This window comes from Coregonus lavaretus, assembly GCF_964263955.1.
Source record: "Coregonus lavaretus genome assembly, chromosome: 25".
Taxonomy (NCBI): domain Eukaryota; kingdom Metazoa; phylum Chordata; class Actinopteri; order Salmoniformes; family Salmonidae; genus Coregonus; species Coregonus lavaretus.
This window is the reverse complement of record NC_140012.1, coordinates 9,199,353-9,213,637: the sequence shown is the minus strand read 5'-3', so window position 1 is coordinate 9,213,637 and position 14,285 is coordinate 9,199,353. Positions and strand designations below refer to the sequence as shown.

At 40.4% G+C, this 14,285-nt stretch overlaps 1 protein-coding gene across 1 annotated transcript; it reads right to left on the bottom strand.

Moving 5' to 3' along the window:
* Positions 1-420: 420 nt before the first annotated feature.
* LOC311100447 (syntaxin-4-like) lies at positions 421-13,405 on the bottom strand. Its single transcript, XM_084141369.1, has 11 exons — positions 13,184-13,405; positions 12,707-12,805; positions 12,242-12,341; positions 4,198-4,272; positions 4,001-4,071; positions 3,790-3,898; positions 3,540-3,613; positions 2,308-2,445; positions 1,983-2,093; positions 1,796-1,882; positions 421-1,613 (listed from the first exon to the last, which is right to left on the bottom strand). Exons 1-10 carry the CDS (start codon positions 13,211-13,213, stop codon positions 1,805-1,807), a joined length of 885 nt encoding a protein of 294 aa, XP_083997495.1. The 5' UTR covers positions 13,214-13,405; the 3' UTR covers positions 421-1,613; positions 1,796-1,804.
* Between the last annotated feature and the right edge of the window lie 880 nt (positions 13,406-14,285).

Genomic DNA, 14,285 nt, shown 5'->3' with positions numbered 1-14,285 from the left:
TGTCAGGTGGATGGATTATCTTGGCAAAGGAGAAATGCTCACTAACAGGGATGTAAACAAATTTGTGCACAATTTGAGAGAAATAAGCATTTTGTGCATATGGAAAATTTCTGGGATGTTTTTTTTATTTCAGCTCATGAAACATGGGACCAACACTTTACATGTTGCTTTTATATTTTTGTTCAGCATACCATAAATCTCTGCCTGTCAGGGATTTGCTTATGTAGCCATGTCTTTAGTACATCGATCTGATGGCTATTGAGAACATATACAGTAGTAGAAAATGTTACATTTAAATGCGCAAGATGTCCCTCCTGAGATATTTGAGGACTGTTTCCCTCAGAGAACATGCAGCAGTAGCAGAAAAGAGGCATGGACGCAAACCATGCTCGGCAAACGTTCATCTGTGCAACAGTTAAACCCATTTTACGTTTTTATTTTTAAAACCATTATACATTTTAAAAACCATGCTGAAAGTTTGATACAAAATTCAACAGCCACAATGTACTCCACTGCTCTCCTCATTCATCCTGTTTCTCCTTCGCAAATACTGTACAAGTTTTAGCACCTCTAGTCACTTCATAGGGAGGAGCTGATCAGCACAGAGAATTAAGGCTAGGGTAAAGTACCATGGCTGATATCTTTACGGTTTGAAAAAAAATCTGATATAAAATGGTTAATGAGTTCTTTAAGCAGAAGAGCATTGAATAATTACAGCACAAATTCCATCCCTTCTTTAAAAAAATAAAACAAGGTAGTGCACTACACCATGATCTCAGATAGAGCCCTTAGATGTCCGCAAACACATACAAGATAAACGTTAACTAGGAAAAAAGGCACCATAACTATAAGGGTTCCTATTGCTGTGGCGAGACTAAACATAGCAGCTTCCACAATATTAAAACTATAAATAAATACTGAAGTGACTAGAACAACATGGGGGTAATGGGCCATTCATTGCAGTGCTTAGACAACATTCTCTTAATGGGAGAGTCTCTTAATGGGAGAGAAATGTAAAGTGCCAATAATTATTTTTAAAAGATCTTCTCTATATACAAGGATAACATGGAAGCCGTTTAAGACACCTTTCTAGTTTGATAACTGCACGTCTTAATTACTCACCAAATAATATTGGCGATATACAATTATATTATTCTATATCTAAAATATATTTAAAAACAAGCCCTATGCGCTTAAAATGTTTTCTTTTGCTTTATAAAATAAAGACATACAATAAGAATCAATTTAGCTATGGGTTTTCCTGAGCAAATCTGATCATCAGTACCTTGTCAGTGTCGGTTCCAATACTGCATTCTTCCTTGCGGACACGTAGGGGTCCAGCAAGTTGAGTAAGTAACAAGTTGTCCACACATTTTCATTTAGGGTGCCATTGAAGAAAAGGGCGCCACCGAGAGAGCCAAAAAACTTCAGCAGTGCCTTTTGCTGAAAGGGACAGTTAATGTGAGCATGAGAGGCTATGGTTGGTTGCCTACTGTAGTCTGCCTGTCTGTGCGAGGGTATCGATAGTTAAAAGGTCAGTGATATCAATAAGACAGGACTCCTCTTCTTTTCAAGGTCCGAGGGCAGGAGAAGTGGATTAGAGGAAGATGACACTGCAAGGAAGAATTACAAAAAAGTATGTATGCAAAAAGGTACAAAATAAATTGATTGAATACATTGACCTAATCAACAAATAGTTCATAGTTTTGTATTTGCAGTAAATTAATGTTGATATGATATTCATATGAAATATGGCCATTTTTGCTAACTACATGTACGTCAAGAGTGAACTCACATCAGGATCTCAGGAGAAGCTGACAGCCAATGAGATGGCTAAAATGAGGAGGAGAATGGCGCAGCATAATGCGATCCATATCTTCTTCTGTAGAGGAAGAGAGCGATAAAAAGGTAGTATCAAGTATCAATGTTCATTAGCTAATCTGTCCAATAATTTGCACAACAACCTTAAAATTAATTCCTACCTTGCGTGCTTTGTTTTGGTAGGTGGCAGCTTTCGCAGTGTCTGCCACTGCCTTTTCAACATAGTTAGTTGAGTTGATGATGTTGGCTTCAATACGGTTTACCATCTCCCCCTGCATAACATAACAGAACAACAGTTTGTCATTACAGCAAAACACTTCACTAAGGTTTTTCCCAACCAACTTTCTCAGTAACAAGTCTCCAAAGCCCATCTCTCCTTTCTCCCCAAAGTGTGTGCACTTGTACTGGTGTGGGAAATATAACGGAAAATTCATTATACCTATGCTTGCAACCAATCCAAAGCTTTTAAACCTTTGACAGTCTTACCTGAGACTCCACCTCCATGGCCAGGTACTGGAACATTTCATGCAGGTCCCTAATGCTCCTTTCCAGTTTAAGGATCTCATCATGCCGGGACTCAATCTCATTCAGCGCCTGCTTAGTGGCTTTAGCATCGATCAGGATCTACAGGAGGAAGAGAGTAAATGTTACAATCAGGTTGTGTCTGAGAAATGATATAACAAGTGTCTATTTAACTGCTCATGAAACTTAACACATCCAGTCAAGAGAACATCAACTATGCTTGAACTGAAACAGCTAAAGTAGTCCCATTCTTCTAAAGCAGGGGTGGCCAAATGGTTCCATCTACGGGGTTCTCTTTCACAACTATGGCGACTATACAGATTTCTAAGAATGTCCCCAGACACAGACAATGAGTGCTTACCAAATCCAAACCTGTAGTCCAATGCAAGCAAACAAGAGTGTCTTAAACAAAACAAATCTGTCATCATTTTACTCCAAGAGCACCTTCAGAAAATATTCAACCCCCTTGCTTGTCCATATATGTATATATTCTTATATTCCATTCCTTACTAGTTTTGTGTGTATTGGGTATATGTTGTGAAATTGTTAGATATTACTGCACTGTCGGAGCTAGAAGCACAAGCATTTCGCTACATCCGCTATAACATCTGCTAAACATGTGTATGTGACAAATAACATTTGATTTGACTGAGGGACCTTACAGATAACTGTGTGTGTAGGGTACAGAGATGGTGTAGTCATTCAAAAGTCCATGCAACTTGTGACTTGTTAAGCACATTTTCTCCTGAACTTATTTAGACTAACAAAGGGATTGAATACTTACTTATTGACTTAAGAAGTTTCAGTTTTTCATTTGTAATTAATTCGTAAACATTTCTAAAAACAAAATTCCACTGGCATTATGGGGTATTGTGTGTATATCAGTGATACAAAATCTCAATTTAATCCATTTCAAATTCAAGCTGTAACGTGGAAAAAGTCAAGGGGGTTGAATACTTTCTGAAGGCACTGAATAAGCATGTCTTTGTCCCAAACCACACCAAAAAGAGCTTAACTAGACAATGCCATTTCAATACGTTTTTTTGTCATTCTGCTGTATCAGCAAAACACAGAGCCTGAAAAGTCATAGCTGACAGAGAACAATAAGAGGAACAGAATAATGTTGCTGGATTGCCAGCAGGTGGTTTCAGCATGAATCAATTGTGGTTAGTTTAAGTCAGGTCAGTCATACTCACATTCTGTGTGAAAACATCAGTCTGTCCACTTTCAAGCATAACATCCAACTCCTCATCTGTAACATTGGTGCCAGCTGGAGGGATACAATAACAGTTGCTGCTTTTGGGTACATTTCATTTTCACATGAAATCACCTTTGTAGATGAACTTCTACATTGTAGTCTTGAATTCAAAAGACAAAAATCCATGGTGTTGAAATCACTTTCGGATGAGCTGTATCATAACAGTAACAGATAACGTTCATACTTACTGATTCTGAGCTGCCTCTGTATCCTCTCCACGTTGCGATCTCTGTAGGAAGCCTGGATGGTGTTACAGTGGCCCATCAACTCCACAAACTCCCGAGACAAGACGCCATGCTAGAGAGAGGAGGCAGAGGGATGGAAAAAGTGTTACATTAATGTCAGCCTATTGTATATTGGATTACAATCAATACTTTATTAATTAAATAGAAGCTTCACTTGTGCTCTCTGCATCCTTAGGTTTATGGGGACGTATTTGCCATCATCATCTCCTTTTTTGGGTTCAATGGCTGTAAAAAATTAAAAATAACAATGGGTTGGATATTTCTATATTCAGGTGTATCCACTGGGGGCACCGAATCACCAGTGGTCATTAGTCAGTAGCTCATCATATCGTTTCAGCTTAGAATACTCACTGTTCAGTTTCTTCTGGATCCGCATTGCCATTGTTTTGATCTCTTCCCTAAGGGTTTGGAGTTCCCTTTTCATACCTGAACCACAAAGAAACGTTACAAACTCACCTTTTATTGACTGTCAACAGGCAGAGTAACAAATCTCTCAGCATGTAGGGAAATGGTACCTAATAGTACGCTTAGCACAACTGCTATATCAGCAGAAAGGAAAAATGCCCTTCAAACAGAGACACTTTTTAGTGCAATGTGTCCCTTCCAGTGATCAATTTGGCTACATATCACATTACATAAGGGCATTCCCATATAAAAAGCTCCATGAGCGGTAGCATGTGAAGCTCATAGCGGCAAATTTGGTGTCAAATGAAAGCCAAGAGTCTACATTTCTGAGAAATTAAGGCATGTATACATTTTTCAACCATTTTCCATCCGAAAAATGTTGAATAAGCAAAGGCTTTGATTTCTGGTCAAACAGATGGAAAATGGGTCTTAGAAAACATCTAGCAGAAAAAGCACAATAATGTTGAAGACCCCTGCCAACTAATATCAACATTTATATTTAGTTTTGCAAAATGATCTGCCTTCTGTAAGTTAAAAAAATATTGCCTAGTGTCGTCATTCTGTTACCAAAAACCCACATCTTTAAGACATTTTCTAATTTCCCTCCCTCATGAGGGATGATAATGAAAGTTCAGATGTAAAAAGTAAAAAAGGTACACCTACCAATTAGTTATTTAAGCAATAATACATGAGGCCATGTGTTATGACATTTTTATCATGGCTGTTAAGTGGTCATAGCCTCTCGAGTGTATTTTTGATTTTATTCATACCTGCATGAAAAAACAAGATTCTTTCCCAAACCATCAATTTTTCAACAAAACGTGATGTTACTTTCACTATCACTGGTTGTCAAGTGCAATTAACGGCATTCTCTGGTCATTAGTTATATTCGTAATGACTGCTATGTAACGCGAAACTACCCAAGTGCGGGTTGATAGTTCCAGAACTTTGCAGGTTGCTATGGCAAACAAAAATGGTTGCTATGGAGGCTCTTCCCTCGCTAGCTAGCCAACACAGCTAACACAATCACTTCAGACTGAGGCTTGAAAGACTGCAAACTAGCTGCGTTTCATTTTACGTGTTTATCTATTGACATTTCTTTGTGTATCCATACAAATGATGCTGAATCATGATATCGACTGGCTGAGAAAATGTGCCTGTCTTTATTGCAACAATGTTGCAAATGTCAGAGATAATGTCTAGATGCTTTTTACAGTAGAGATCAAGTTTATACATTGCATGACTGAGCAGATGAGACGGTGGATCTGTAAAAGTAATAGTACTGTGTTGCTAGGCAACAGCACTTTTTATAATGTGCCCATGTGTATGTTGTCTAGTATATCATGGTCAGGATAGACTAACAATGGGAATTTCAAACCACCTGTTGTATAAAATGTTTTAACTGAGAAGAATTTGGTTTATGATTTATTAAGTGATTAAAACGTGTCATTCTGTTACCAAATCGACCAAAGAATCTGTAACAATGACTGCAACTGAATTGGCTACAATGAGAATTCATAGTAGGGTTGTTCCATGTCATTTCAGCATGCCATGACACCCACCATCTCAGATTGTTCTGATATCATTTCTGTAGTTAGAAAACAGATGAGATTAGCATTCCTGCAACATTCTTTTGTTGAAATATAATTTGATCTGAGAAATTACCCAAATTGGCTATTTTAATTTATAGGATTCAAATACTATTAAATAAATATAGTAGTACCTAACATCTGATTTGGACCAAACTTTTTTCTAAACATTTCTACGTTTCTATCCAATTGGCGACAGATTTTCATGCGAATATTCTAAAATCAGCATAAAGGAAATATGCGCATTTCCCCATCAATGGTGTGTTTCCACCAAACGTACTTGTTGCGGATAAAATTCTGTATGTGATGACATAGTGCACACAAAATGTACTTTTTCGCTTAAATTTTCATGTACCCGTATAAAAATCGAAAGTTCAATGTTTTTCCATCGCATTTTCAATTATCCCGATAGTTTTGTCACAAAAACTGTTGAGTTAAAAAGCAAATGTGCCGGTCTAAGGCATTGCCGTGCTTGAGGCGTCATTACAGAACCGGGTTCGATCCGGGGCTGTGTCGCAGCCGGCCGCGACCGGGAGACCCATGAGGCGACGCACAATTGGCCCAGCATCGTCCGGGTTAGGGGAGGATTTGGCCGGCTGGGATGTCCTTGTCCCATCGTGCTCTAGTGACTCCTGTGGCGGGCCGGGAGCATGCAAGCTGACACGGTCGCCAGTTGTACGGCGTTTCCTCCGATACATTGGTACGGCTGGCTTCCGGGTTAAGTGAGCAGTGTGTCAAGAAGCAGTGCGGCTTGGCAGGGTCGTGTTTCGGAGGATGCATGGCTCTCGACCTTCGCCTCTCCCGAGTCTGAATGGGAGTTGCAGCGATGGGACAAGACTGTAACTACCAATTGGATATCATAAAAAATATATATAAAACAAAGCTAATCTGCCTACTCTGGTAGGCTGTGGGGGTAGGTTAATACATTTTACAGACACAAAAAGATCCCACCATGTCGAACGGACAAATAATCTGTTGCCATTTATAAAATTGTACCGAAACTTCCTGCTTCCATCACAGCTGTGGATGGAAATGAGGCTAGAGAGTAAGACATGAGGAATCCAAAGAAATAGTCAAAAGCCACCCACGGAACCCCCACACCAATCCCACCCCAACAACGAGTATACAGTATCAGTTCTCCATGTCTGACAAGTAGTATGGAGCTGTGGCTTGGAATATTGTTTCTTCATCCTATGTAATGTATTCTCAGTGAATTTGGTGATGTTTTTTCCCCCTGTTCAAAGAAAGTCACTAACCAGGTTTCCATCCAACCTTTTTTTGCGAGTAAAGTACATGCCGGATAAAAAATTATGTCATGACAGGCATGATGGAAACAGAAAATTTGTCGATAAACTTTATAAATGTCGACAAAATAAAATAAGCTAGACAAGGTGGGATCTTTTTGTGTCTGTAAAATTAATTATGCAAGACATTTCAGTGGAAATGCTTTTATGCGCAATTATTGATATAATAACCATCATATCGAAGTAAACTTGGAGTCACGCGATGACATGAGTGGTCATCCCACTACGACTCGTCGGGAAAGCATGCAGTTAATTAGGCTACATATGAAATAAGTTATAATGAACTTCACAGGGTGGTGAAAGTGCAAGAAGATGAGCTTGATGCTCCTTTCCAATATATACAGTGGCTTGCGAAAGTATTCACCCCCCATGGCATTTTTCCTATTTTGTTGCCTTACAACCTGGAATTAAAATGGATTTTGTTTTAGGTTTGTATCATTTGATTTACACAACATGCCCACCACCTTGAAGATGCAACATATTTTTCATTGTGAAACAAACAAGAAATAAGACAAAAAAACAGAAAACTTGAGCGTGCATAACTATTCACCCCCCCAAAGTAAATACGTTGTAGAGCCTGCAAGTCTCTTGGGGTATGTATCTATAAGCTTGGCACATAAAGCCACTGGGATTTTTACCAATTTTTCAAGGCAAAACTGCTCCAGCTCCTTCAAGTTGGATGGGTTCTGTCGGTATACAGCAATCTTTAACTCATACCACAGATTCTCAATTGGATTGAGGTCTGGGCTTTGACTACGCAATTCCAAGATATTTAAATGTTTCCCCTTAAACCACCCGAGTGTTGCTTTAGGAGTATGCTTAGGGTCATTGTCCTGCTGGAAGGTGGACCTCCGTCCCAGTCTCAAATCTCTGGAAGACTGAAACAGGTTTCCCTCAAGAATTTCCCTGTATTTAGCGCCATCCATCATTCCTTCAATTCTGACCAGTTTCCCAGTCCCTGCCGATGAAAAACATCCCCTCACCATGATGCTGCCACCACCATGCTAGACTGTGGGGATGGTGTTCTCAGAGTGATGAGAGGTGTTGGGTTTGCGCCAGACATAGCGTTTTCCTTGATTGCCAAAACGCTCAATTTTAGTCTCATCTGACCAGAGTACCTTCTTCCATATGTTTGGGGAGTCTCCCTCGTGCCTTTAGGCGAACACCAAACTTGTTTGCTTATGTTTTTCTTTAAGCAATGGCTTTTTTCTGGCCACTCTTCCGTAAAGCCCAACTCTGTGGAGTGTACGGCTTAAAGTGGTCCTATGGACAGATACTCCAATCTCTGCTTTGGAGCTTTGCAGCTCCTTCAGGGTTATCTTTGGTCTCTTTGTTGACTCTCTGATTAATGCCCTGCTTGCCTGGTCCGTGAGTTTTGGTGGGCGGCCCTCTCTTGGCAGTCTCACGGCGAGTTGAGTTGATGCCAAAGAGCTCGATTTTGGTCTCATCTGACCACAACACTTTCACCCAGTTCTCCTCTGAATCATTCAGATGTTCATTGGCAAACTTCAGACAGCCATGTATATGTGCTTTCTTGAGCAGGGGGACCTTGCGGGCGCTGCAGGATTTCAGTCCTTCACGGCGTAGTGTGTTACCAATTGTTTTCTTGGTGACTATGGTCCCAGCTGCCTTGAAATCATTGACAAGATCCTCCCGTGTAGTTCTGGGCTGATTTCTCACCGTTCTCATGATCATTGCAACTCCACGAGGTGAGATCTTGCATGGAGCCCCAGGCCAAGGGAGATTGACAGTTATTTTGTGTTTCTTCCATTTGCGAATAATCGCACCAACTGTTGTCACCTTCTCACCAAGCTGCTTGGCGATGGTCTTGTAGCCCATTCCAGCCTTGTGTAGGTCTACAATCTTGTCCCTGACATCCTTGGAGAGCTCTTTGGTCTTGGCCATGGTGGAGAGTTTGGAATCTGATTGATTGATTGCTTCTGTGGACAGGTGTCTTTTATTAAGGTAACAAACTGAGATTAGGAGCACTCCCTTTAAGAGTGTGCTCCTAATCTGAGCTCGTTACCTGTATAAAAGACACCTGGGAGCCAGAAATCTTTCTGATTGAGAGGGGGTCAAATACTTATTTCCCTCATTAAAATGCATTTTTGACATGCGTTTTTCTGGATTTTTCTGTTGTTATTCTGTCTCTCACTGTTCAAATAAACCTACCATTAAAATTATAGACTGACCATTTCTTTGTCAGTGGGCAAATGTACAAAATCAGCAGGGGATCAAATACTTTTTTCCCTCACTGTAAGTGGTCATAGCCACTCGAGTGTATTATTGCTTTTATTCAATGGGTTACCAACATGAAAAAACAAGATTCTTTCCCAAACCATCAATTTTTCAACAAAACGTGATGTTACTTTCACTAACACTGGTTGTCAAGTGCAATTAACGGCATTCTCTGGTCATTAGTTCTATTCGTATTGACTGCGCTCTGGAGCAGGTTTTCATCAAGGATCTCTCTGTACTTTGCTCCGTTCATCTTTGCCTCGATCCTGACTAGTCTCCCAGTCCCTGCCGCTGAAAAACATCCCCACAGCATGATGCTGCCACACACCATGCTTCACCGTAGGGATGGTGCCAGGTTTCCTCCAGACGTGACGCTTGGCATTCAGGCCAAAAAGTTCAATATTGGTTTCATCAGACCAGAGAATCTTGTTTCTCATGGTCTGAGTCCTTTAGGTGCCTTTTGGCAAACTCCAAACGGGCTGTCGTGCCTTTTCCTGAGGAGTGACTTCCGTCTGGCCACTCTACCATAAAGGCCTGATTGGTGGAGTGCTGCAGAGATGGTTGTCCTTCTGGAAGATTCTCCCATCTCCACAGAGGAACTCTGGAGCTCTGTCAAAGTGACCATCGGGTTCTTGGTCACTTCCCTGTCCAAGGCCCTTCTCTCCCGATTGCTCAGTTTGGCCGGGCAGCCAGCTCTAGGAAGAGTCTTGGTGGTTCCAAACTTCTTCCATTTAAGAATGATGGAGGCCACTGTGTTCTTGGGGACCTTCAATGCTGCAAAAATATCTAAAAACCTGTTTTTGCTTTGTAATTATAGGGTATAGTGTGTAGATTGATGAGGAAAACAATTAATTTAATCAATTTTATAATAAGGCTGTAATGTAACAAAATGTGGAAAAAGTCAAGGGGTCTGAATACTTTCCGAATGCACTGTTTGCACCATTTACTTACATTTTACATTTTAGTCATTTAGCAGACGCTCTTATCCAGAGCGACTTACAGTTAGTGAGTGCATACATTTTTCATACTGGCCCCCCGTGGGAATCGAACCCACAACCCTGGCGTTGCAAGCGCCATGCTCTACCAACTGAGCTACAGGAGGCCCTACTTGCATTAAATTTGTGACAGAAATGCTAAAAGGTTAGCAATTGAAACAGTAGACAACAAAACTAAAGCATTGGACTGCTGCTGTCTGACCTTGTCCATTGCTTACAGGATAAGGTAAACCAATGTCATTTTGTAATTTGGGTGAACTATCCCTTTAAAAAAATCATTATCAATAAAATCAGCTAAAACAGCACCATCTAGTGGTCAGAACCGGATAATATCAGGATGAGACATAAACCTAAACAACTTCAAATACTACTTCTACACATTAAGCCTACATAGGACGAACAAACAATACTCCGAGCCGCAGCTCCATACTACTTGTCAGACATAGAGAACTGATACTATATACTTGTTGTTGGGGTGGTATTGGCATGGGGTGTCCCTGGGTGGCGTTTGACCATATCTTTGGATTTCTCAAGTCTAAATCATTGTTCAAAACAAAGTTTGGTCCAAATCGGGTGTTAGGTACTATATTTATTGAATATTATATAAATCCTATAAATTAAAAATGGCCAATTTGGGTGCGATCAATTAGCTTAATTTCTCAGAGATCAAATTATATTTCAACAAAATGTTGCAGGAATGCTAATCTTATGTTTCTAAAAACAGAAACTTCTTCAGAACAATCTGAGATGGTGGGTGTCAATCTTCTTTCTTGTGCTTTTTGAGGTGGAATGACCCAGTAGTCACAAACCACAGTTGTGTCACCTGTTACTGTCCTCCCTTCCACTGACATACTGTTATATTCAGCTCATAACTGTTTTCTTTGTTGCATGGTGGTCAACGCAAGAGTGTAAAAACAGTCTGGACAACCCCTCCCTCTCCTTGTCTCACTTCTCTCTCTCTCCAGTTAATGTCACCTCTCCTGGCTCTTACTGACACCTACCCATGAGACCCTTCTTTTTCCATTTACTGTAACCAGCCCTCTCACCCACTGAGCACCAACCGACACCGGACGTCCACGGACGTTGAAAAGTAGTTCAAATTTGGTCAGTCCAAATCTGAACCAATCATGAGACGTCTGCTGTTTCACATGTTTGGACAGCACAGTACAGTAAAGTAGAGTTTGTCAGTACAATATAGTACTGTACAATAGGAGTATAGTATAGTACAGTAGAGCACACTAGAGTACAGTGCAGCAATTTACTGTATTGTAGTGTTCTGAACTACACTCTACTGTGTTTTGCTGTACTCTACTGTAATGTCCAAACTTGTGAAACAGACATCTATGATTCTTACAGATTTGGTGCGGTCTGGACCAACCAAATTTGGTCATGTTTGGGGGGGGGGGGCTCATTAGAATAATAGTGAATGTATAGAATAATACCCAAACATGCAAAGGAGGATATTGCATTTTTCTACCTTTGTGTACTTATTCAGGATACATCACCATGGAAGAGAATGACATGAATAATTCTGCATTTCTGTATAGTACAAATCAGGGACCCATGTCGTCATTCAGTTACCATCACTCACTGTAGTTCAATAACCAAAAGGTTTTTTTTCAAACTCAAGGTGTCATATCATAGCCGACACCCCATTCTTTCTGCAGACATCTTTGAATCTTAATTCGGAGTAGATATTTTATTTTGATTATTTAACCTGTATTTTATATTTAACAGAGCTTTTGGAATTGCCCATATTCTATGTATATCATATAATAACTCCTACATACATTACCACCATGCCATATATTTACATTCAGCATATTAGCAAATAATGTCAGTGTGTTAGTGTTGATCTACTGACCGTCCTCTGGCAGTGCCACACCCAACACTGTCTTCTGTTTGTTCTCAAGGTCAGAGACCACCTTTTTAAGCGTCTCCATTACCTCTCGAATCTCTAGGACCTGATGAGAAGGGATAAACAGGCTGGTAAATGTAATAGCTAAACTGTGAAATTGCTTTTTTGGGGCACTAAAGTAAGGACCAGGAAACAAATTCTGCATCATCGTGTGTATCACTGACAAGATGACTGTTCGCATAACATGTACATTGGGCATACAGAAAAGCTACTGGTTTTGACTAGACAATATTTCGGCCAGATCAAGAATGATAGTTATGTTGGCACAACAAACTGTTCCTGTGCTTGGCATCCACAACCACAAGCCAAGAGAAAAGTACTGCTGAGAAGCATAACATTGAAACTGACATCAAGTCACCATAAAAATGCAAACAGATGCCTTGACTGTTGAATTAAGTTGCATGATTTCACCTTCTTGAAAAAAACGTCCTTCTCTTCCTTCATTGTAGAAATCCCCGGTTTGATCATAAGGGCCCTACCCTCTTCATCCTCGTCTGACGCCTCTGCGGTCTGGTGTGTGAGGAAGAGAGAATAGGGAAATATTGGATCAAATCATCACGTCATTAGCATGTAAGTCCAACATGCAAACCATATTGAGTGCGCCATTGAACTTTCACTACACTTTTAGCCACTGGCCCATCCTTGGTTGTAGACTCTCTTAACTATGCTAATTTAGCTAGCTATCCTAGGTTAACAAGTAGCTTGCTAGGTTCGCCAATTATCAAGAAATGTAGCTAGCTAGCACTAATAGCTACCAGATAAAGAATAAATTGAATACCCTATGAAATAGCTACAAATTCTGCAGCTGACCATGCATAAAAGTCTAAATTCATTGATATTGGTTAGTAACTAGCCTGCTAGCTAGCCTGTTTTTCTTTTTAAACTCACATTGCCAAGTTCCTTGGTTCGGTCCCGCATTTCCTCTCAGGCCAAATGCAATGTATTAACGAAGATACTATTACGATATTCTATATCAAGGTAAAGAAAATGTTGATCAAATGAGCAATAAAACATAAAAACGTTTGTGTCATTCAACTAGTAAACTCTGGTAAACTGCTACCACAGATATAAAACATCCTCTTCAGCTAGGATTTCAGAGAAAGAGAACACATCCGCCACCTATCGACCCAATCATTTTTCAACGCAAGGATAGATACAATACGGTGTTCTTCTTCTTCAGTGAGCGTTATCGGCGGTTGGCATCCAACGTTATGGTGCATTACCGCCACCTACCGCACTGGAGTGTGGGCCAGAGACGGGGATAAAGTACATTTTATTTTTATTTAACTAGGCAAGTCAGTTAAGAACAAATTCTTATTTACAATGACGGCCTTTCCTGATGGATGCTTTCCTATCACGTTTAATGTCTTATTTAACTGGCTGTGTCCCACCCTTAATCTTGTAAAAATAGCCTCCTCTCTTCTGTCCCTTCCTGCCATCCACCCCTACCCGACTTTCATCTGTACTTGAAATAAATGTCTTCCCTTATTATTTATATTCCACTGCTCCTGCCATCTCTTCACCATCACTGTATATATCAGTCTTTTTGCCTCTGCCTTGCTCATTGACACTTCAACATCAACATCCCCACTACTAAGTGCTTGTTTAGCCTGTTCATCTACTGCCTCGTTCCCCTCCACCCCCACATGGGCTGGAAACCAAGGAAATCTTATCTGAATACCCATCTGTTTAATCCTGCCATGGGTTTGTAGCACCTCATAAAGCAGGTCTTGTCTGCTACATGAGCTAAAGGACTGGAGACTCATTAACACTGCACATGAATCAGAGCAAATAACTACTCTGTCTGGCTTAACTTCCTCCACCCACTGCAAGGCCAACAGTATGGCCATCAGCTCCGCCGTATATACAGCCAGATGATCTGTAATACGTTTACTGACTTCCATCACACATTCCTGCACTTCAAATGCTGACCCAGTATGTCCTGTCCTTGGATCTTTTGAACCATCTGTTTAAATGGCCACAAAATCCT